The following is a 21,950-nucleotide window of genomic DNA, read 5'->3' as shown; positions in this document are numbered from 1 at the left end:
GGGGTGTCTTATAGACGCCTCTCCATTACTAACCTGGGCTTGATGTCAGCTGGCATTATAAGCTGACATCAACCCCAGCCCTATTACCCCCTGCCACCGCACCAGGGCAGCGTGGAAGAGCGAGGCTAAGTGCCAGAATTGGCGCATCCTATGAATGCGCCATTTCTGGGGCGGCTGACGGCTGGTGTTTCTAGCCTGGGAGGGGGCCAATATTCATGGCACCCTTCCTGGGCTATTAATATCAGCCCCCAGCTGTCTGCCTAGCCTTTGCTAGCTATTAAATTAGGGGGGACCCCACGTCATTTTTTTGGGGGGGTCCCCCATTTTAATAGCTAGTAAAGGCTATGTATTCAGCTGGGGGCTGATATTAGTAGCCTGGGAAGCTCCGTGGGTATTACCCCCTTCCCAGGCTTCAAACATCTGCCCCAGCTGTCTGCTTAACCTCCGCTAGAGCCTAAAATTAAGGGGAACCCCACGCCAATTTTTTTTAATAATAAATCCTTTATTTTAATACTAAATGACAAGTACAGTAACCAACACTATCACTGTACTTCATATATATGTGACTGACATGTTTCTATCTATCTAATCTATGTGTGAAGCTCTATTCTGTCTGTTATAAATTGTCGGGTACAGATGCTGAATTGCCGGCCGGCTTTCTTAAAGAGACGGTGCATGAAAACACTATTATTTTTTTTAATAAATCCTTTACACTAAATGACAAGTACAGTAAGCAACACTGTCACTGTACTTCATATATATGTGACTGACATGTTTCTATCTATCTAATCTATGTGTGATTCTCTATTCCTTCTATTCTAAATTGTCGGGTACAGATGCTGAATTGCCGGCCGGCTTTTTTAAAGAGACGGTGCACGAAAACACTAATATTTTTTTTAATAAATCCTTTACACTAAATGACAAGTACAGTAATCAACACTGTCACTGTACTTCATATATATGTGACTGACATGTTTCTATCTATCTAATCTATGTGTGATTCTCTATTCCTTCTATTCTAAATTGTCGGGTACCGCTGCTGAATTGCCGGCCGGCTTTTTTAAAGAGACGGTGCATGAAAACACTATTATTTTTTTTGATAAATCCTTTACGCTAAATGACAAGTACAGTAAGCAGCACTTTCACTGTACTTCGTATATATGTGGCTGACATGTTTATATCTATCTAATCTATGTGTGAAGCTCTATTCTTTCTGTTCTAAATTGTCGGGTACCGGTGTATGCCGCTGCTGAATTGCCGGCTTTTCATGGTTCACTGTGAGCACTGTTCCCATCGATTTGGGCAATCACTGTAATGCCACAACCACCATGGCTGTGGCATTACAGTGAGTGGCAGACAATCCCTGTATGATTGGTGCTCTAAATAGCGCCAGACATGCAGGACATGCTTTTGGTGCACGAACAGTTATCGAACATAACCTCGAACAGCCGAATTTTTTGCAAATCGTTCGGGTTCGTCGAACAACTCGAACACCGCCCAAAACAGCTCGAATTTGAGATTGGCGAACAGTTCTAGTCGAACACCGCTCATCTCTAGTCTTATGATCCGGTGCGTCTTATAGTCCAAAAAATACAGTATATGCTGTTAAAAAAGAAAACAATCCAGTGAATGTAAAAAATGCAATAACCAGAGTATGAGCCCACCTGGTGTTCAAAGTGAATAGCAATGTGAACATCTATGTAATGGGCCAAGAACTGCTGAACGCGCATCCATAGTCAGAGCTGCTGAACACACATGCATAGTCATATTCCCAACAGCATACACAACCTACTAATAATATACTTGCATTAAGAAAAGTGTCCCAATGTCAAGATATCAGTGGTGGACAATCCCTTTAAAAAATTCAAGTAACCATACAAACACTTCAGATAGGTAGAAATAATGTATATAGACATTAGATGGATAGAAAAATGTGACATAAAATACATCCTCTGGGACAAATCAGACATTTTTGCTTGATCTTCAGAATTCATTTTATCAATTAAAAATCCCATTTACATGACAAATATTAATACTTAGAACATTTCTGTAAACTCTGACATTTCGCTTTGGTGTATCAGTGCATGGTCCATGGATGTGAGTCAGTACCACTAATCTGTTCCAGGGCAATGCAGATTAATGTTAAAGGAAACCAAATAACTGGATAAGGAAAGAGATAGACCGCGCTGTCAGAGCATTAGAATGGTAATGTGATCTATCCTACCCTCAGTAAGATGAATGCTGCAGACTTTTATTAGATTAGTGACTGATTCAGCATTTATTATTTTAAACTGCCCCAAAATGACACTTTAATTCATTATGTGTGCTTTACTAATCCGCCAATCAATTATCTGAATGTGTAGTTTCGTTATGATAACAGAGCATCTTTTTGATTTCTTTTATTTTTTTTTCACCACAGCAGTCAGAATGTATGGCATTCCCATATACTCATCAGTTTTTGGTATTCATATGGATTTAATCCTCTTTCACATTACCGTCCCTTCGCTTTTGGGTTTATTAGGTTTTGACACTTGGTTACGCAGATTCACCACCATCCAGCCATATGGCTATTAGTAAGGACAGCCACATTGTCTTTATATGTTGTAGCGTTAGGACTTGCCTTTACCAGAACTCAGACCATTATTCCTCTTCCACTAACCTGTACAGTTGAGACTATGAGCCCGATTCATCAGGACCGGCATTGTTCACACCGGTCCTGATGCGGAGATGGGCTGACGTCAGATGCTCCTGATTCATGCAGAGACATATGCTTCTTTATGAATCCAGATCTTCGGACAAGTGGCGTACAACTCTGTGCGTGCCTCACTACAAATCCTATTCCAGACCCAAAAGTCGCAATATTTTAGCGCAGCTTCGAGTTGCGCCAACATTATGCCTCTTTTCACAGCTTTTAAAGACAAGATACTGGCTTAAAAGCTTTGATGAACCGGGCCCTATGCATTTAATCAAGAAGCAAATTGTATAGGGATTGGTCAATCCCATATTGGCAACCGGATATCTCTGCCGACTCCTATGATTTTTTTAAGCCACATAAAGGATGTGATGAACAAAAGGACAGAGTGTTTGCTCATTCATTGGCTGATCGCTGCCATGTTTACACAGATCAGTGATCCGAAAAGATTCTACCAATTATTGACTGGTGTAAAAAAGGGTCTTTATCTACAACTTGGATCCAGTTGGATGAACACGTAAGTGGGCTGCGCTGCTGGAGTAAATCAATTCTTCAGAGATGATGATGATGAAAAGGCTGTTTATTCACAACGCGTTTCAATGCCGTACCGGCGTCTTTTTCAAGTAAAAATACCAAATGACATCGGACATTTAAAAAGACGCCGGTACGGCATTGAAACGCGTTGTGAATAAAGAGCCTTTTCATCATCATCTATGAAGAATTGATTTACTCCAGCAGCGCAGCCCACTTATGTGTTCATCCAACTGTATCCAATATCTCCTGGAGGATTTATCTTCCAGCCACGGGGCAGCAATAGCTGTTTTTCTTCATGCCTTCATAGGAGTTGTGCTTGTCACAACTCCACCAGGTGAGCGTAACCAGCACTCTCCTACTCTACCCCCATAGAGTAGCACTCTATTGTGTGCTCTGTTCCCCACATTTAGATTTACATTTTATCTACAATTTGGCACCAATTGAGTTGAAACAAGAAAGTGCTATTACATCACAGTGCTACAGGATAATGGTATTATACATGGATATAGGGTGGTAGTCATTTAAAGCTGACATAAGATATATAATGTAGGGCTGGCCACAAAATCCGCCATGACTCTATTATTTATACTGATTACAAATGGGAAAAGAGAATCCGGCATGTTGGATTTCAGCAGACCATGAAATCTTTTACATTGATGACATACAATAATGTTTGCTCCTTCACTGGTATATTAATATTAGAACCCTAAAACATTGGGAATCTCATGCACAATTAGATTGAGCCGACACAAGGCTCGTGTGACATTGTATCAGGGAATTGCATTGTTTGTTGCTTCTGATAAAACTATATCTCACAATTAGTTTCCTTCTTATAGAACAAACTAATTAGTGTATTATATTTGTCTGAGTCAATAACGTTTAATTCCGCTGCACTAATCAAATTAGTATCTACAAAACCGTACATCTGAATATAATAAGCAGATCTATCTAATTACTGTGCACATGAAGGACTCATTTGTTTTTGGTGATTCTTTGCAGTAATGTGCAAACTAATGTGCACATTCTGAAATGAAATGAAGTGCTCCATAATAATCCCAAGTGGGAATTGGACAGGTGAATAGTAAAAACCCAACAATTTTTTTAGGCAGTGTACATGGAATTATATAAAATATAAACTTAAAGGGTTTGTCTTAGCATGACTTCCATTTTCCAAAACTATAAGGGCTAAGGGACTTGATAGAGATGGGTCTTAGGGCCCCCATACTCATTACATTGTCGGACGAGCCTGCCGATATCAATAGGTTCAGCCGACGGTCTAATGAGTATGGGGGCGCAGGCTGAGGGTCAGGTGTGATGTCGATCTTGCATATCCGATTTTGGACTGCTGATTGCATTGTCCTCACAGAGATAAGCTGCTGGCCAATATATCTTAAGAAAGTCATGGGAGTGTTCGACCAAACAAGTACTCCTGTGTATGGGGTAGTTGCCTGAGATGGCTGTCGGACAAACGATCGGCTGAGGCATCGTTCAGCCAACAGCTATCTAATGTGTGTACCGGCTTAAGGCTTACAATCTTACTCTGTGAACATAACAGGAGGCACTAGGTATGAGCAGGTCCCACTCTGTCTAGCCAGGCATGTCGAAATATTAAAGTGGATCTGTCACCAAATTTCACAATATAAACGTCATGAATCTTTAAATATAACCCAAAAACCTGATGAGTATTTACATTGAAAATCCATGTCAGAATTACTGCAAAATCCATATTTTAAAATGAGCATTTTATGAGTCCAGCTAAAGAGTGAATTCAAGCTCCTAACTCTTAGCCTGAAGGACAGCTGCAGCTTGTACTGAGCAGTGTGAGTAGCAGGGAGGAGGGACAATCAGGCTAGGTGGAGGAAAATTGAGTAGAAATTTTCAAAAAGGATTATACAGTTATATGAAAAAGTTTGGGCACCCCTATTAATCTTAAGCTTAATGTTTTATAAAAATTGTTGTTTTTGCAACAGCTATTTCAGTTTGATATATGTAATAACTGTTGGACACAGTAATGTTTCTGCCTTGAAATGAGGTTTATTGTACTAACAGAAAATGTGCAATCTGCATTCAAACAAAATTTGACAGGTGCATAAGTATGGGCACCTCACCAGAAAAGTGACATTAATATTTAGTAGATCCTCCTTTTGCAAAAATAACAGCCTCTAGTCGCTTCCTGTAGCTTTTAATGATTTCCTGGATTCTGGATGAAGGTATTTTTGACCATTCCTCTTTACAAAACAATTCCAGTTAAGTTAAGTTTGATGGTCACCGAGCATGGACAGCCCTCTTCAAATGATCCCACAGATGTTCAATGATATTCAGGTCTGGGGACTGGGATGGCCATTCCAGAACATTGTAATTGTTCCTCTGCATGAATGCCTGAGTAGATTTGGAGCGGTGTTTTGGATCATTGTCTTGCTGAAAGATCCATCCCCTGCGTAACTTCAAGTTTATCACTGATTCTTGAACATTATTGTCAAGAATCTGCTGATACTGCGTGGAATCCATGCGTCCCTCAACTTTAACAAGATTCCCGGTGCCGGCATTGGCCACACAGCCCCAAAGCATGATGGAACCTCCACCAAATTTTACGGTGGGTAGCAAGTGTTTTTCTTGGAATGCTGTGGTTTTTTGCCGCCATGCATAACGCCTTTTTGTATGACCAAACAACTCAATCTTGGTTTCATCAGTCCACAGGACCTTCTTCCAAAAAGAAATTGGCTTCTCCAAATGTGCTTTTGCATACCTCAGCCGACTCTGTTTGTGGCGTGCTTGCAGAAACGGCTTCTTTCGCATCACTCTCCCATACAGCTTCTCCTTGTGCAAAGTGCGTTGTATAGTTGACCGATGCACAGTGACACCATCTGCAGCAAGTTGATGCTGCAGCTCTCTGGAGGTGGTCTGAGGATTGTCCTTGACTGATCTCACCATTCTTCTTCTCTGCCTTTCTGATGTTTTTCTTGGCCTGCCACTTCTGGTCTTAACAAGAACTGTCCCTGTGTTCTTCCATTTCCTTACTATGTTCCTCACAGTGGAAACTGACAGGTTAAATCTCTGAGACAGCTTTTTGTATCCTTCTCCTGAACAACTATGTTGAATAATCTTTGTTTTCAGATCATTTGACAGTTGTTTTGAGGAGCCCATGATGCCACTCTTCAGAGGAGATTCAAACAGGAGAACAACTTGCAAGTGGCCACTTTAAGTAGCTTTTCTCATGATTGCATACACCTGGCTATGAAGTTCAAAGCTCAATGAGGTTACAAAACCAAAAAAAGTGCTTTAGTAAGTCAGGTAGGAGTATTTAAAACAAGAAAATGATAAGGGTGCCCATACTTATGCACCTGTCAAATTTTGTTTGAATGCAGATTGCACATTTTCTGTTAGTACAATAAACCTCATTTCAAGGCAGAGACATTACTGTGTCCAACAGTTATTACATATATCAAACTGAAATAGCTGTTGCAAAAACACCAATTTTTATAAAACATTAAGCATAAGATTAATAGGGGTGCCCAAACTTTTTCATATAACTGTATAGTTATTCTGAATTAGATTTTCAAAATAAGTATACCAAACTCATCTAGTCTAAGAGATCTTTGTAATTATGTTTGCAGCTTGTATTGTGAAATGAGATGAAAGGGCTGATTAAACCGGAAACTATTCATTTGATTTTCTGGCATTTCATACTGCATTGTGACTACTGCTGGAGAAATATGTGACCAGCTACAACGTCCACCAGGGATAACACCTGATTGCCTGGGGATTCAGCAGGAAAACCCACGTCAAGCATTTGAAAGAAATGGTCTCCATGAAATGGAAAAAAATGCATAGTTTCTGCTATTATTATATTATCACGTAATGTGCAAAGTTCATGAAAGAGACATCAACATGGGAACAGCATATTTTAACAAATACATCTATGAAAACATAACTTATCTGTCCCCTAGAGGGGTATTCCCAGAATTGAAAGTTATAAGGGATAAGGGATAACAGCTGGGGATCCAACAGCTGGAGAGAGGAGAGCATAGCACCCAGCTATTACTGGCAGTTCCATGGTCCTATAGATAATGAGTCTACAGTCTACACGTGCACCTCCTCTCTAATTAAGACAGGGCTCTGTAATTCTGGGAAAGCCCCTTTAAAGAAATGTCTTATCTCTGTATTCGATGAGCTACTAGAGAACTAGTAAAACCAGCATAACCCAAGCACTTTATTCCTGTGCTGATTAAGATCTGTGCATAAAGCTTACAACAGTAGGGGAAATAGTAAGGCACACGCTGCAGACTGTTTCATTGATGTCTTTCCTCATGAGGACTTCTATACGTGGCCAGTATCATCTGTCTGAAATGAAAGGCAATCATCAATATTAACCACATTACCAATTAATAGATTCCTATTGAATTTTCAGTGCAGTTAACATGCTCAGAGAGGAGGATTGTGAAGTACAATACACTGCTGCAGAATATAAATGAACTGTCTAGACTGTATGAGGAAGAAACCTATGAAGAATCAAATAAGACATTAGTGGAGTTTATTGGAGGTGTTTGCATAAAATCACATTAAACACCTGAAAATAGCACAAAATGTATCACAGTAGCACTAGTACAGACTAATTACAGCTGCGTAATAGTTTGTTAGTAGTTTCACCCATATATATATATATATGTATATAGATATTAATAAGATACTGAGTCACCACCTTATGACAATAACATACTGCATATTTCAACATTTGTGGAATTGAGGAAAAGCTAGGAAGATGTCCCCTACCTTCCAGTCTACATTTTTTTTAATAAGAAATTAAGGCATTACAATTAGATATTTCATAAAATGAATACCCAATAAATATTTGTCAAAAGTTAACCCTTGCAGCTTGAAGCTCGCAACTACGCACTAGATGAACAATGTTCTAACCATTTATGGTGGCAGAATTGGCCAACCGTCCAATGTGTTAAGCCAGCCATTGACAGGTTCAGCCGACAGTCTAATGTGTATAGGGCTCCACTGTGGGAGTTAAGGATCAGATTTTGGACTTCTGATCCTTTTGTTCTCCTGAAGATAGACTGGTGGTTCTCTTATAGAGAACACAGGAGCTTGACCAAGCAAGTGCTCCTGTGTATGGTAGAGACAGTCGAGGTGGTTGCAGGCCAGAAATGAACCTTTATTTGGCAGACAGCCATATAAAATGTCTGTCAGGCTTTAGTGTGAATCCTACCAAAGGGAGAGAAGAATCTGTTTGCTAGATTTCGACATGTCAAATGAATGCTATGACAAGTTACTCTGTCTGAAACATGTAAGCCTGACTGAAGGTATTCCTTTCTATAGACTGTTATATTTGCAGCATGGTGGCTCAGTGGTTAGCACTGTTGCTTTGCAGCGCTGGGGTCTTGGGTTGAAATCTCACCAGGACAACATCTGCACATTCTCCCAATGTTTGTATGGGTTTCCTCCAGTTTCTTCCCACACACCAAAGACATACTGATAGGGAATTTAGTAATTGCACCAATGGAGCAAGGCAGCTCAAAAAGATAACTATATTTACTTTTTTTCTGTAGAAATCTTTAATGCTTCTTGAAGTTTGGAAATGTTTATGGTGGATTTGCACCAACTTTAAATAAGGTCCTGCTGTATACTGTATATGTCTGGTAAATCACTCTTTCTTTCTTTCCTAGACTTATTTGAAGAATGTCTCCCACTGTTCATCACCAATTGAAGAAAATCGATTTGAAGTTACCTTGCCAATACAGCGCCTTGACTTATTAATGGGCCAATTTAACAATGTGTTGCTGACATCCATTTCCATCTTCATTCAAGGTGACCTTACCATAGCCAATCTAGGCACATCGGAGGGACGCTTCATACAGGTAAACTCAATAGACATTATATTACCAATTTACAGCAACCAAAGAATAAGTGTGTGCTAAAAGACAACTATATAACCTATTTTATATATCATTTTATATAAACTATTTTAATCTCCTATTTCAAGTGTGGTGTTCCTCTTTATAGGTTCAATAGAAATTATGATTCAGGCTTTGTAATCATACAAGGAGACATTTTCCTAGTTTTGGATATACAGTATGAGATTGGGATTGCATAGTAAGAGTGTTATCATAGTACTATGCTAGTAGTTGCACTGCTGCTTGATATGCTATGCTCTCATACAAAGTAGTGAGTTGCCATAAACTACATGTACAATGATTGTTTCCTGTACAGAGATGACATTTTTTGAGCTCATCGGACGATCATTTGCCCTTTGTGCGTTTCTTTGAGACACTGTAACATCATTCAGTATGAAGAGAAGAGTTTACCTAAGCTTCAGTCTTCCAATTCTCGCTAAGATAACAGGCATTACTCTTCTCATTCCAATGTTTAAGATGTCATCTAAAGTTTTACTCTTTGTAACCTGAAGATTATGCCACAACTTTTCACTTCTAAACATGAGTTGTAATTTGTCCATATTATTCTACTGCTGTATTTATGGCATGCGTACCCTATAAAGCCAATTTTACCATTTGTGCTCAATATAGTATGCATAGTCACTCACCTTGAAATGATGAGCAAGGCATATCCTTCCATGGAGTGCAGAGAAAACTTAAAGAGGATCTTTCACCAATTTGAGCACCGATTTAAACTAGGCACATCATGGAATAGTAGCTGCAAAGCTGAATAAAACAACTTTTTTATTTTTTTTTTCATTTCTCATCTCCATTGCAGAGATATTAGTTTGTAAGTAGCTCATTAGTTTGATTTTGCCCACAGCTATCCTCTTTGCCTCCTCAGCAGAATATAGATGCCATTTATTCCGCTAAAAGAATATATCCTTATAAAATCACAATTTATTTAAAACAGATTTTTATTGTAAATATATTTTGAAAAAAAAGTTGATATTTTTGCCAAGTTATATTACAGATAATTTTCCCACTAGCCACTTACAGTTGGCTGACATTTCCTATTTAATGAAACTTACTGTTTAGCTTTACCGAATAATCTGGGACAGAATTAGCAAATTCATCTCATCACCATTCATGGGTAGGAGATTTAATTACAGCTCAATTAGAAAGTTTGAGGGCTAGATAAGGCAGAGTAAGAACCCTATACACCCTATATACAGATAAGGCTCTATGTACCGCTCAAGAGTAAAAGCTTGGTATCATTGGGAGAAGTCTATACTGAATTCATTTCTTAAGATTGTAAAAATCTGTTAGATTACAATTAACTTCCACACGTTTCTGCTTCCCTAAAGCATATAATACACCTTGACAGTGTCGGATTGGGGTGCCAAGAGCCCACCAGTAACCAACTCCAGGGCCCCACTTTTCAGCTACATGCAAATGTGACATTATCATCAATCACAAATACATATAACAATGAACTGGGTAGATTGTTAAATGAATAAGATGCTGCCTGTGTCTGTACATAGTGATTCAAGTATATTGTGACAAGTACTGCTCATATAAGAGGGTGTTGGCCCACTCCTGAAGAGGAGCCCACCGGAGGATTCTCCTGTTCTCCTGTGGGCCAGTCTAAGCCTGGACCCTGATGTAGTGTCTGTACTGAGAATACAGAAAGAAAGCAAGAGTTTACAACATGGCTGTCCAGTTACATTTTTAAAAATAAAAAATAAATAGCTACATTTAGGAAAATCACATTATATTGTGTTTATATAATTTAATTCTAGATATTAAAATGAAATATTAGAGATATTCCCCATAATATGTTGGATAATATGGCTTGGAGATAAAGCTTTTTTTTAAAAATGCTTGTTGAATGCCTACAGTATATAACTATTTGGCTTTATAGAATACCATGTTAATTGATTTCACGATGATACAGACGAAAAAAAATTCATTAGTTCTATACTTTGACAGATGTTTTTAGTGAAAAGCTTGGAGATGTTAATAGTAGCATATTTAGAGGGATGTTTTGGCTATAGAAGTGTTGGGGTCTGCCTTCTGCTCACTAGCAGCTTTTTATTAGACAGTGTGAATATGACAAGGCCGACGGGTAATATAGTTCTTGAGGCAGCTGCCAAGTAGAAAGAGGAAAAGAGAAACAATTTCACTTCCTTCCTATGCTGGACTTGGTGAAAAGCTTTTCATGCTAGTTTTTTTCTGAAAAGTTGCAGCTGTTTGGGCCTCTCACATTGTTGGGGTCCAGGCTGCGGCTGGGAAACAGTGCTAGGAGTACAGCTGTTGGGTGCAAAGTGAATCAGGTATTTTACAATGGTTTTTTTTTCTGAAAAGCGTAAAACCGAGCAGCATTGCCAGTTAACCTCACTCCTCCACTGTTAGAAGAATGTCAGCAAGGTAATTAGATATTTCAGCAGAAATGGGAACGATACGTCAGTATTTATTTCAGGATTGACTTGTTAGCTGTAGATTGGGTCACTTATTAACAGGTAGCAGTTGTGTTCATTATCTTCGAGAATCAGAGCATGAAGTATAAGAAGCATCAAGAAATCGCAGACACAATGACAGCTTCCTCGCTCAATGAACTTTATGGAAATATTAAAACATGGTCTCCCAACCCTAGATTGGTCCTATGTCTCCTGTTCAATTATTATAAAGTAGAATTTGCTTTAATCCTGCTAAATAATTTTCTCAAAATTATTAAAGAAATATTAATAAACAACATGATGTCACATGCAAAAGGTTTAAAGGGGTTTTCCAAATCTTCCAAATAAATAAATAATACCCATTGAATGCCCCACTGTTCCAGCACCACCACTCCAGTGGTCCTCAATGGTACCAGAAGTGATGATGAAGCCCCATATATCATTCGCGTGGCCATAGCCACCAATTATCAGCCTCAGCAGGTCAGAATGTTATCACTTTCAGTGCCACAGTATGACCAAAGTGGAACAACAGGAGATTCAAGGGGTAAATAATGCATATTTTTTACTTTATAACACTTCTTACCCTGGGACAAATTGTGCAAAATCCCTGTAAGTTTTGTTTCACCTTTTAGTGCAGGTGAACAGATGCATGTAAGCTATGTTGGCGGTACTGGCAAAGGTTATGGGGGGTCACCAACAAGCCGCTTTGTTTGCCAGGGTATCTAACACTTTGTACTATCCCCAGGTTACTAAATTACTATATTTTTAATTGTTGTGACCAACATTTAATTGTTTCTAGATATGTTATGTAGCACCCTGAGGATTCGGCTGCTACAGGGGTATTGCACCTCACTCCAGAGGTGTGGTATTCCACTCCCGGGTAAGGATGGAGTGTGGAACTGAGCTCAGTAGGCTGCATGCACTACATACATCCCATTTCCGGGGGACAGATCGACGGTACTCCCACCAGTTTATGTGCAGGTACGACAGTGTCTGTCCCTGGCTGGAGTGGGAGGGGGGTGGAACATCCCAGTAGTGTAGGGGCAGATAGGGGGAGCAGTCTGGGTAATGCTAGGAGCTCATTGGGTGCTGGTCACCTGAGCTCACACATAGAGGGAGTATATAAGGTGGGAACCATCTTAGATCAGGGTCAGACAGGCAGACAGTTACCAGTCAGTCTTTTGTAGAGGGTCAAGCAGTCCTGAAAGAAGAGAGAGAGGAGAAAAGAAGGACCCAGAGGGGAAGAAGAGGGAACCCCAAGAGCCCAAATACAACCAGAAGGGTGAAGGGTTGGCACAAGGGTACCGGATCCCAAGCTGGTGGAGGGCACTAATCCTCAGCCAGAGACCGGAGGTTGTGGGCAGGATCTGCCACGACCCCCCACTAAATCCACTGCGAAGGCACACCGAGTATAGGGTCAGGGAACCCAGAGACAAGGGTTTTACCAACAAGAGGCCCGAGGGAGCCGGACATAAGTGGATCCCTGGTGGGGAAGGCCAGAGAAAAGGAACGTCAGAAAGGGAGCTCAGGATCACGCTCCAGAATTACCTGGGGGTTGGCCGAGTCCAGGACCTGGTGGACGCAGCACGGCTCGGGCGGTCACTCAAGGCCGGAGTGACCAGCACAACAGCAGTAAGTAAAAACCCTGAACTGCACAGCCCGACTCTGAGTCTGATTACCATCCTCACTGCACCACCACAACCACCATCCTCTACAACTGACCCCCTGAGGCTATACCCCTCCCGTTGGGGGTTATACTACCAGAAGCTGCACACACACCACCAGCCTCAGCGGACCCTGCTGCAGCGGCGACCGTATTGACCGCAAATCAACGGGTGGCGTAGTCGACACTAAAGAACATCCAGCAACATCTGTAGGACTGCCACACACTGAGTTTGACACCCTGGGCACGGACCGGGTCACCGCCACTCGGAGACTACAACCCCCATCTGATCCGGCTCCGGGTATCCCCCAAACAACACTGGTCCAGGGGGCGCGTCAACTTTGGCGTAGTCGGCAGGATCACGTGCCCGCAACAACCGGGTACTGCGTGCCTGAAGGAAAGTTCACCGTTACCTCAAAAAGAAGTCTCCCACCGGTTCCGGAGGGTCCCCGCCAACGGACCCCATCACAAGTCGTTTCCCGCCGGTTGTCCGCCATTTGCAGCTTTTTCCCGCCATCCATGGAGTTTCCCGCCACTGGGAGACGATTCCCGCCATTTCCAAAGATTTCCCGCCTTGGAAGAGCGGACGCCATTATGGGCGTGCCAGAGGGTGGCAAAAGGCCACCTCCCATCGTGGGCCAGGTCGAAGAATGGCGCCAAAAGCGGAAACCGCGCCCACCAACAGAGACTGTGATGCTGGAAGTGTCCATCAGCGTGAGAGAACTGCCCCTGGAACTGACAATCACTAAGTTGCCCCGGGACCACCCTCAATGTGGGCGGAGACAGAACAAAGGAGCGAAGATGGGTGCAGCCTGGAGGAGTCCAGAGGGAGCGCACCCGGAGACAAGAAGTCTGGAGAGGAGTCCAGAGAAAGTGTACCCGGAGATGGAGGGAGAGACAGGCAGCACCGACCCAGTGGTCAGGAGCCTGCTGCAAGCAACAACCCCACTAGGCTTAGTGGAGATCCTAGCACAGCTCCCCCGAGACTGGGAGTGTGCACAGACCGCGCTGGAGGGCCTCGCACGGAGGATGGTCCAGGTGCAGCAAGACACGCTGACGGAGTGGAGCCGTGAGATGGCCCAGCAGACCGGAACCCGTCAGCGGAGCACGCCACCCGAGACGAGGAGACAGACCGCCTCTGAGGATGGCGCAGGAGGAATGAAGGCAGGAGACGGCGCCGAGAATGGAGCTGAACGGACGGAGGCAGGTAAAGGGGACGTCTCTACCCCGAGCCGAGAAACCGTGTACCTGTCCCAGCTCCCCGTCGCAGAGCCCGAAATTCCCCCTGCCGTGCCCGTCGCTGCATCGTCACCGTGCCAGACTAGGCCTCAAGCAGAAGCCGCGGCCGCGACCCCTGTGACGTCACGCGCCTCAACTCTGAGCGCGGCGAAGCAGGAAATACCATCGGCCTGGTCGCAAGGTCTAGTACCTCCGGGCGCCGCAATTCCAACAGCGCCCCCTACCTCCGCGGAGCCACCGGCCTGGTCGCAAGGCCGAGTAACCCCGGGCGCCGCCGTCCTTACGGTGCCCTTTACCTTTAGGGTGCCCCAAGCCTGGTCGCAAGGCCTGGTCGACCCGGGCGCCGCTACCATCAACGCGCCCTCAACATCTCGAGTGCCGCACCTGGGCGAAGATCTATTTGCCCAGCACACGTGCCCGGATGGGCAGCCCTTTGTATGGCCCCAGGAGTACTACCAACTGGAACTCCAAAGAGCAAGGCCCCTGTGCGAGCCCCTGATTCCGGCTCTGAAGCCCGTCAGGAGAACCCCGCTCCCGCTAGAAGAAGCACAATTCGAGTGGGACCCCACCGGAGGAGACCTCATGGGGTTCACTCAAGAAACGCGGGCAGCCGCAGCAGAGCGAGTGGAGTGCTGCCGCCAGCAGTTGGCAGCCTTCGAGCAAGAGCGGAAAGAGAGGCGGATCCGTGAGCAGCGGCTGCAGGAACAGAGCGCAGGGCAGAAGAGCCGGACCAGGAGGAACCCCCGTGCAGCTCATGGTCCCCGTACCACCGGGACTGTGATTAAATTCAACCTGCAGCATGGGTGGGGCTTCATAAGAGACCATCATACCCCCGGCGACGTCTTTGTAACCCGCAGAGACGTAGAAAGCCATCTGCCGGAGGGACACAGAGGTCGTGACCTGTACGTAGGGGACGAGGTCACGTTCACCCGGCACAAGTGTGCCAAAGGACCCTACGCCCTCCATGTACATCGCCTGACGGAGGAGGAGCTGCGGTGTGAGGAGGAGCAAGAGGACCCGGACGGGTCTGAAGATAAAGAAGGAGCAGGAGGACGCCGTCGTTACGGTAAAGAGACTGTAAATAGTTACCCGTCGGGGTACAGTGAACTGTTGCTGCTTTAAATATGTCCCCGTTGGGACAAGAGTGAACTGTTAACCCGTGTGTCCCTTAATCCCACTGGCCGAGGACTGAGAGCGGCCATACCTCCCCTTGTATATAGTTGCGCTTTTTAAGGCGCCCCCTACTGGTTTTATAGGAAACCGTGTTTCTAAAAGAGACTGTCGCACTTTACCCGGTCACAAGTCGCACCGTGGCCGGAGGAACAAGAAAAGTTTATAAGAATGTTTATTATGAAGAAGTTTTATGCTGATATATATATATGATGTTTTATTTGTTTATGTTTTATGAAAAAAAAAAATTTTGTATGTTTGATGTTTTATTCTCTTACAGCCCGAGGACGTGCTGTGATTTACCAGGGGGGAATGTAGCACCCTGAGGATTCGGCTGCTACAGGGGTATTGCACCTCACTCCAGAGGTGTGGTATTCCACTCCCGGGTAAGGATGGAGTGTGGAACTGAGCTCAGTAGGCTGCATGCACTACATACATCCCATTTCCGGGGGACAGATCGACGGTACTCCCACCAGTTTATGTGCAGGTACGACAGTGTCTGTCCCTGGCTGGAGTGGGAGGGGGGTGGAACATCCCAGTAGTGTAGGGGCAGATAGGGGGAGCAGTCTGGGTAATGCTAGGAGCTCATTGGGTGCTGGTCACCTGAGCTCACACATAGAGGGAGTATATAAGGTGGGAACCATCTTAGATCAGGGTCAGACAGGCAGACAGTTACCAGTCAGTCTTTTGTAGAGGGTCAAGCAGTCCTGAAAGAAGAGAGAGAGGAGAAAAGAAGGACCCAGAGGGGAAGAAGAGGGAACCCCAAGAGCCCAAATACAACCAGAAGGGTGAAGGGTTGGCACAAGGGTACCGGATCCCAAGCTGGTGGAGGGCACTAATCCTTAGCCAGAGACCGGAGGTTGTGGGCAGGATCTGCCACGACCCCCCACTAAATCCACTGCGAAGGCACACCGAGTATAGGGTCAGGGAACCCAGAGACAAGGGTTTTACCAACAAGAGGCCCGAGGGAGCCGGACATAAGTGGATCCCTGGTGGGGAAGGCCAGAGAAAAGGAACGTCAGAAAGGGAGCTCAGGATCACGCTCCAGAATTACCTGGGGGTTGGCCGAGTCCAGGACCTGGTGGACGCAGCACGGCTCGGGCGGTCACTCAAGGCCGGAGTGACCAGCACAACAGCAGTAAGTAAAAACCCTGAACTGCACAGCCCGACTCTGAGTCTGATTACCATCCTCACTGCACCACCACAACCACCATCCTCTACAACTGACCCCCTGAGGCTATACCCCTCCCGTTGGGGGTTATACTACCAGAAGCTGCACACACACCACCAGCCTCAGCGGACCCTGCTGCAGCGGCGGCCGTATTGACCGCAAATCAACGGGTGGCGTAGTCGACACTAAAGAACATCCAGCAACATCTGTAGGACTGCCACACACTGAGTTTGACACCCTGGGCACGGACCGGGTCACCGCCACTCGGAGACTACAACCCCCATCTGATCCGGCTCCGGGTATCCCCCAAACAACACTGGCCCAGGGGGCGCGTCATGTTACATCCCCTGAAATTTTATATTCCCAAATATTGTAAATATGGAATAAGTGATAATTTTTCAACAGTTTTTCATTTACAGTGTTTATCTACCACTACAGCCCCGATTCATTAAGACTGGCGATTTTCTAGCCAGTCCTGATGAAGGAGCATGGTGGAGTCAGACGCTACTGATTTATGAAGAGGTGCACTCCTCTTCATAAATCTGGAATGTCTGACAAGTGGTGAGCTCTTCCATGCGCTATGACAGTAATCTTACTCTAGTCAGGGCCTGAAGTGAGATTTCTGGCATACAGAACACCATAGCTCCTCATGAATGCCCCCAATGCGACCTCTTCCACCCCAGGTCCGTTGAAGTTTGAAAAATTGGTGTGTAAGTGCCAAAAGATGCAAAATTTTGACTTAACCTTTGAGTTGTGACAAAATTTTGAGACTTTTCAAAGCTTTTACGTCACTTTTTTGGCGTTAAATCTTTGATGAATCGGGGACCGATGTTCTTAGTCAAAATATGCATCAAAATAAAAATTAATTTGAGTGTTTTTCTCCATTAACCACTAAAAATCTTTTCTGTTTTTGTTTTTAGGTGGTTGTTTCACGTTCTAGTCATGCTCAACCCCACGTTAATATTCCACTTGATACACGTCCTATTTCTCCAACAGTACTCATTAATGAAACATCCAAGAATAACGGATACATCTTAGTTAGCACAGGAATGAAGGTAAGACAGGACCAGCCAGAGTTCTCCGCTATGACTGATACCATTGCATACTCAATATAACATAGGATTTTGGCTATCAATAGTCTGCATTACTGAAACATCATAATGGATATAATAAAATACATTGTGATTGATCCGAATATGTCTCGACAAAATGTTTTATTCAAGAGCTATTTCTTTTGATATATTGGATTGCATTCATACAGTTAACATCATTTTGTACTATAGGTCGCTAATTTCTGCCATGGCAGTAAGTCAGGCATAAACCAATAGTAGGCTTATGTCATCATCATCCTCATTATCACAGGAAAGAGGCCATTGTAATGGCAGAACTTTTTACTGTTTTTATATCTGATTACTGTGAATGTTGCTGTGGAAGTATTACTTGGCAGGAAAACGGCACTATAGTAAAACTCCACTATGTTCACGTTCCTTATTATGTGAAATCAAAAGGAGAACAAAACTAATTTAATGCCACTGCAAAATGTAACATGGAGCACGCCAAGAAGGCATTTTTTTGCATTATATTTAAGAGGATTTTGGTTAGTGTTTTTTAGACACTAAAAAGTAGAAAAAAGTTACTTTAGAGGGGTTGTCTACCTTTGAGGACATTTGTTTTTAGTTAAATGCATGTAATTTGGGTTAAAAATTATTTTGAAAATTGGGTTTCATTAAACATTTTGCCACATTTGGCCTTTACAGGCTTTTTTTGCCTGCACTTTAAACTTTAATGTAGTCTGTGGTCATAAATCAATCAAAGGGAAACACAGAAATAGCCAGATAAAAGAGTTGCAAACTCTCCAGTTTGTAAGCTTGGTAAGACCATCAGAAGAAACTCACTGACAGATTCCTAGTCAACTCATTCTGCAGCCAGCAATAAAAAGTGCAGCACAAAGGCAATAAAAGGCAATTGGTTCAACATTTGTGAATGAAAATCAATTGCAAAAATGATTTTTGGCCGCAAATATATGTATTTAAGTTCATAAAATATTTAAGTTCATATAAATGGTCCCAAACGGGGACAATCCCTTTAGGATATTATTTTTATTTTAAGATGTTATGTTTACATTAAGATGTTACTTTATAAAGTGTTTTTGCTTTAGGTGTCTATGGGATGTTTTTTGAATTTTATTTTTTCTTCTTTTCAAAAGTGCATGCAAGTAAGGTATCTATTCTGTTTTGCCCACTGGATTTTCCATGTGAATTGAAAAACGCCACAAAATCGCTTAAAAATATATATATATTACAAAATATAATATAATTGTAAAAATGCTGTTAAAAATGCTAAAAGTCTTCAGTGTTTTCACAAGTAATTTTTCAATGTGATGACAATTACCAAAAACAGCAAAATGTATGAACACTGCTGTGCTATCACTCCATGTGTATGGATTAGCTATGATGTCAGTGAGTGCAGGAAGCATCTATTCACATCTATACATGTGTATTACAGATAATAAAGGTGCCATTATTAGGCCTTGGGTGTGAACAGCACAGGTCCTGCAGCAGTTGTATCTCAACACCTACGTATATGAAGTGCGGCTGGTGCAAAGATCATTGTTCCACAAGACAGGACTGTTCTAATGAAGAATGGACTCAAGAAATCTGCTCTCCTGTCGTGAGTAAGGTAAAGAGTATAATGATCATTCTACAGTTACTTACGTATGTCAGAATATAGGTGACGTTTGCATCAACACAGTTCTTTTCAAGGTTTATTGTATGTATAGTATTTGTTGTAGATCATTTCCTCCCATGTTACATGTTTCCTAACTTTCCCATTCTAAAATATAATCTTTGTTGCTCTGTATAACCTCGCCCCCACCACTTATTCGCAGCTTTCTGCCTATGCACAGTGTACACAGAAAGCTGTTAATCAGTGGTGTGGGCAGGGTTATACAGAGTTCAGCATTATAGAACTGATCAGTAAATAAAAGAGTAAAAGCAGCCCAGTAAGTGACACATTGCTGGAATCAGGGTCTTTGTCATACATCATACGGCTCTCAGATGGGGTAGCAAAATCCTAGTGACAGATTCCTTTTAACAGCTGAGGAATCAGATCTACAAAAATATTATAATGCTGTTAAAATATTGAAACCTCTTCTAAACTCGCATGTCTTTGGCCATGGCTCCCACAAGACAGGCTTACACTCCCAGTCTTGTACCATCCACTACCTGTTTCCCAGTTGTAATGTGATGCAATATATTTCATACAGTACATTTTGACTGTATTACTGATATAACTTTTCTCTCTAATTTTTAATTTCAAGTTTTTGGGTTTAAACATTTAACTATATCAATGGGAATGATGCTGAGCTTTACTTAAAGATTTATTCCAAGGTATCTGCAGAAAAGAGTTTTTTTCGTAGGTAAAAATTAAGCTACATCTTTAGCCCTGAAAGTTTTTAACGCCTTTCTGACGTGGAGCATAATAGTACGCCCCACGTCAGATCCCCCTGATTGGTGCAGGCACATGTCAGCTGATCTATACAGCTGACATGTGCCCGCAACAGCCGCGGGTGGAATCATGATCCAACCGCGGCTGTTAACCAGTTAAATGCCGCTGTCAATCTCTGACAGCGGCATTTAACTCGTGCTTCCATGAAGCGCATCATTGGCCCTGCCCATCGGCGACCCCGTCACATGTTCGCGGGTCGCCGATGGGTTGGCATGACAACCCGGGGTCTGCAGGAGACCCCTGTGGTTGTCACTGCCAGATTGCTATGAGCGCCACCCAGCTGTTGGTGCTCATAGCAAGTGAGCAAATCTACTACATACAGGCGATCTGATCATCGCCTATGTGTAGTACAGGAGATCAGACAAGTGCTGCTTCTAGTCTCCAATGAAGACTAGTGAAGCATGCAAAAAGTAAAAAAAAAAGTTTAAAATATATATATATATATATATATATATATATATATATATATATGTATATGTATGTATGTTTAAATCACCCTCCTTTCGCCCCATTCAAAATAAAACAATAAAAAAAACACACATACACATATTTGGTATCACCACATTCAGAATCGCCCGATCTATCAATATAAAAAAAGAATTAATCCGATCAGTAAATGGCATAACGAGAAAAAAATTCTAACCTCCAGAATTACATTTTTTTAGTCTCTACAATATTGCAATAAAATGCAATAACGAGCAATAACATCATTGGATCTACCCCAAAATGGTATCAATAAAAATGTCAGCTCGGCTTGCAAAAAATAAGCCCTCACCTGGCCCCAGATCCCGAAAAATGTAGACGCTACAGGTCTTGGAAAATTGCACCATTTTTTTTTTTTTCTTAGCAAACTGTGAATTTTTTTTCACCACTTAAATAAAAAAGATCCTATACATGTTTGGTGTCTACTAACTCATAATGATGTTGAGAATCATAATGACAGGTCAGTTTTAGCATTCAGTGAACGTGGTAAAAAAAAACAACTATGGAATTGTACTTTTTTTGCAATTTCACCGCACTTGGAATTTTTTCCCGTTTTCCAGTACATGATATGGTAGAAACAGTGATGTCGCTCAAAAGTACAACTTGTCCCACAAAAATTAAGCTTTCACATAGCCATATTGACTGAAAAATAAAAAAAGTTTTGGCTCTGGGAAGAAGGGGAGCAAAAAATGAAAACGCAAAAGCGGAAAATGCTCAGGTCATAAAGGGGTTAAAGAAGCCAAGGTCTGTTATCTTTTTATTTGAATACATTTCAGCATATAAGCCTAGAAAGGTGCATATGCATATATAGCTATGGCCACCCATTCAACTTCGTCGGTGCCCCCCAATGAAGCCTACGTGAAACGCTCGTAGGGACTCTCCTTTTTGACGCACCTGGCACTGCAGCACTTTATGGGTGAGCATACCTGCTTTATGTGTATCAATACTATTGTGGATACATGGTCACCTAGTTAGATTGGGGTTTACCTGTAGGATATGATGCTGCTGTAATTACTTGTACAGTACCTGTCTTCCAACACAGCAGTACCTTCCCATTTGGGATATACTCACATTTTTTATCATCTGTTTTTTTAGGGCAAATTATAAGTAAGAATATACATATATGGAAACGTCTACAAATGTGAACCTGTTA

At 42.6% G+C, this 21,950-nt stretch overlaps 1 protein-coding gene across 1 annotated transcript in view; it reads left to right on the top strand.

The window, feature by feature from the left end:
* MET (MET proto-oncogene, receptor tyrosine kinase) overlaps nucleotides 1–21,950 on the top strand; it is a 166,902-nt gene that overhangs the window by 79,870 nt on the left and 65,082 nt on the right. The window contains exons 3-5 of the mRNA XM_073651913.1: nucleotides 8,899–9,090; nucleotides 17,728–17,862; nucleotides 19,313–19,486. Coding sequence (XP_073508014.1) covers nucleotides 8,899–9,090; nucleotides 17,728–17,862; nucleotides 19,313–19,486 — 501 coding nt within the window. The remainder of the gene's footprint in view (nucleotides 1–8,898; nucleotides 9,091–17,727; nucleotides 17,863–19,312; nucleotides 19,487–21,950) is intronic.

This window comes from Phyllobates terribilis, unplaced genomic scaffold (assembly GCF_046119375.1).
Source record: "Phyllobates terribilis strain yellow unplaced genomic scaffold, ASM4611937v1 Scaffold_11__3_contigs__length_659146591, whole genome shotgun sequence".
NCBI classification, from domain to species: Eukaryota; Metazoa; Chordata; class Amphibia; order Anura; family Dendrobatidae; genus Phyllobates; species Phyllobates terribilis.
This window is presented reverse-complemented; position numbering and strand designations above follow the sequence as displayed.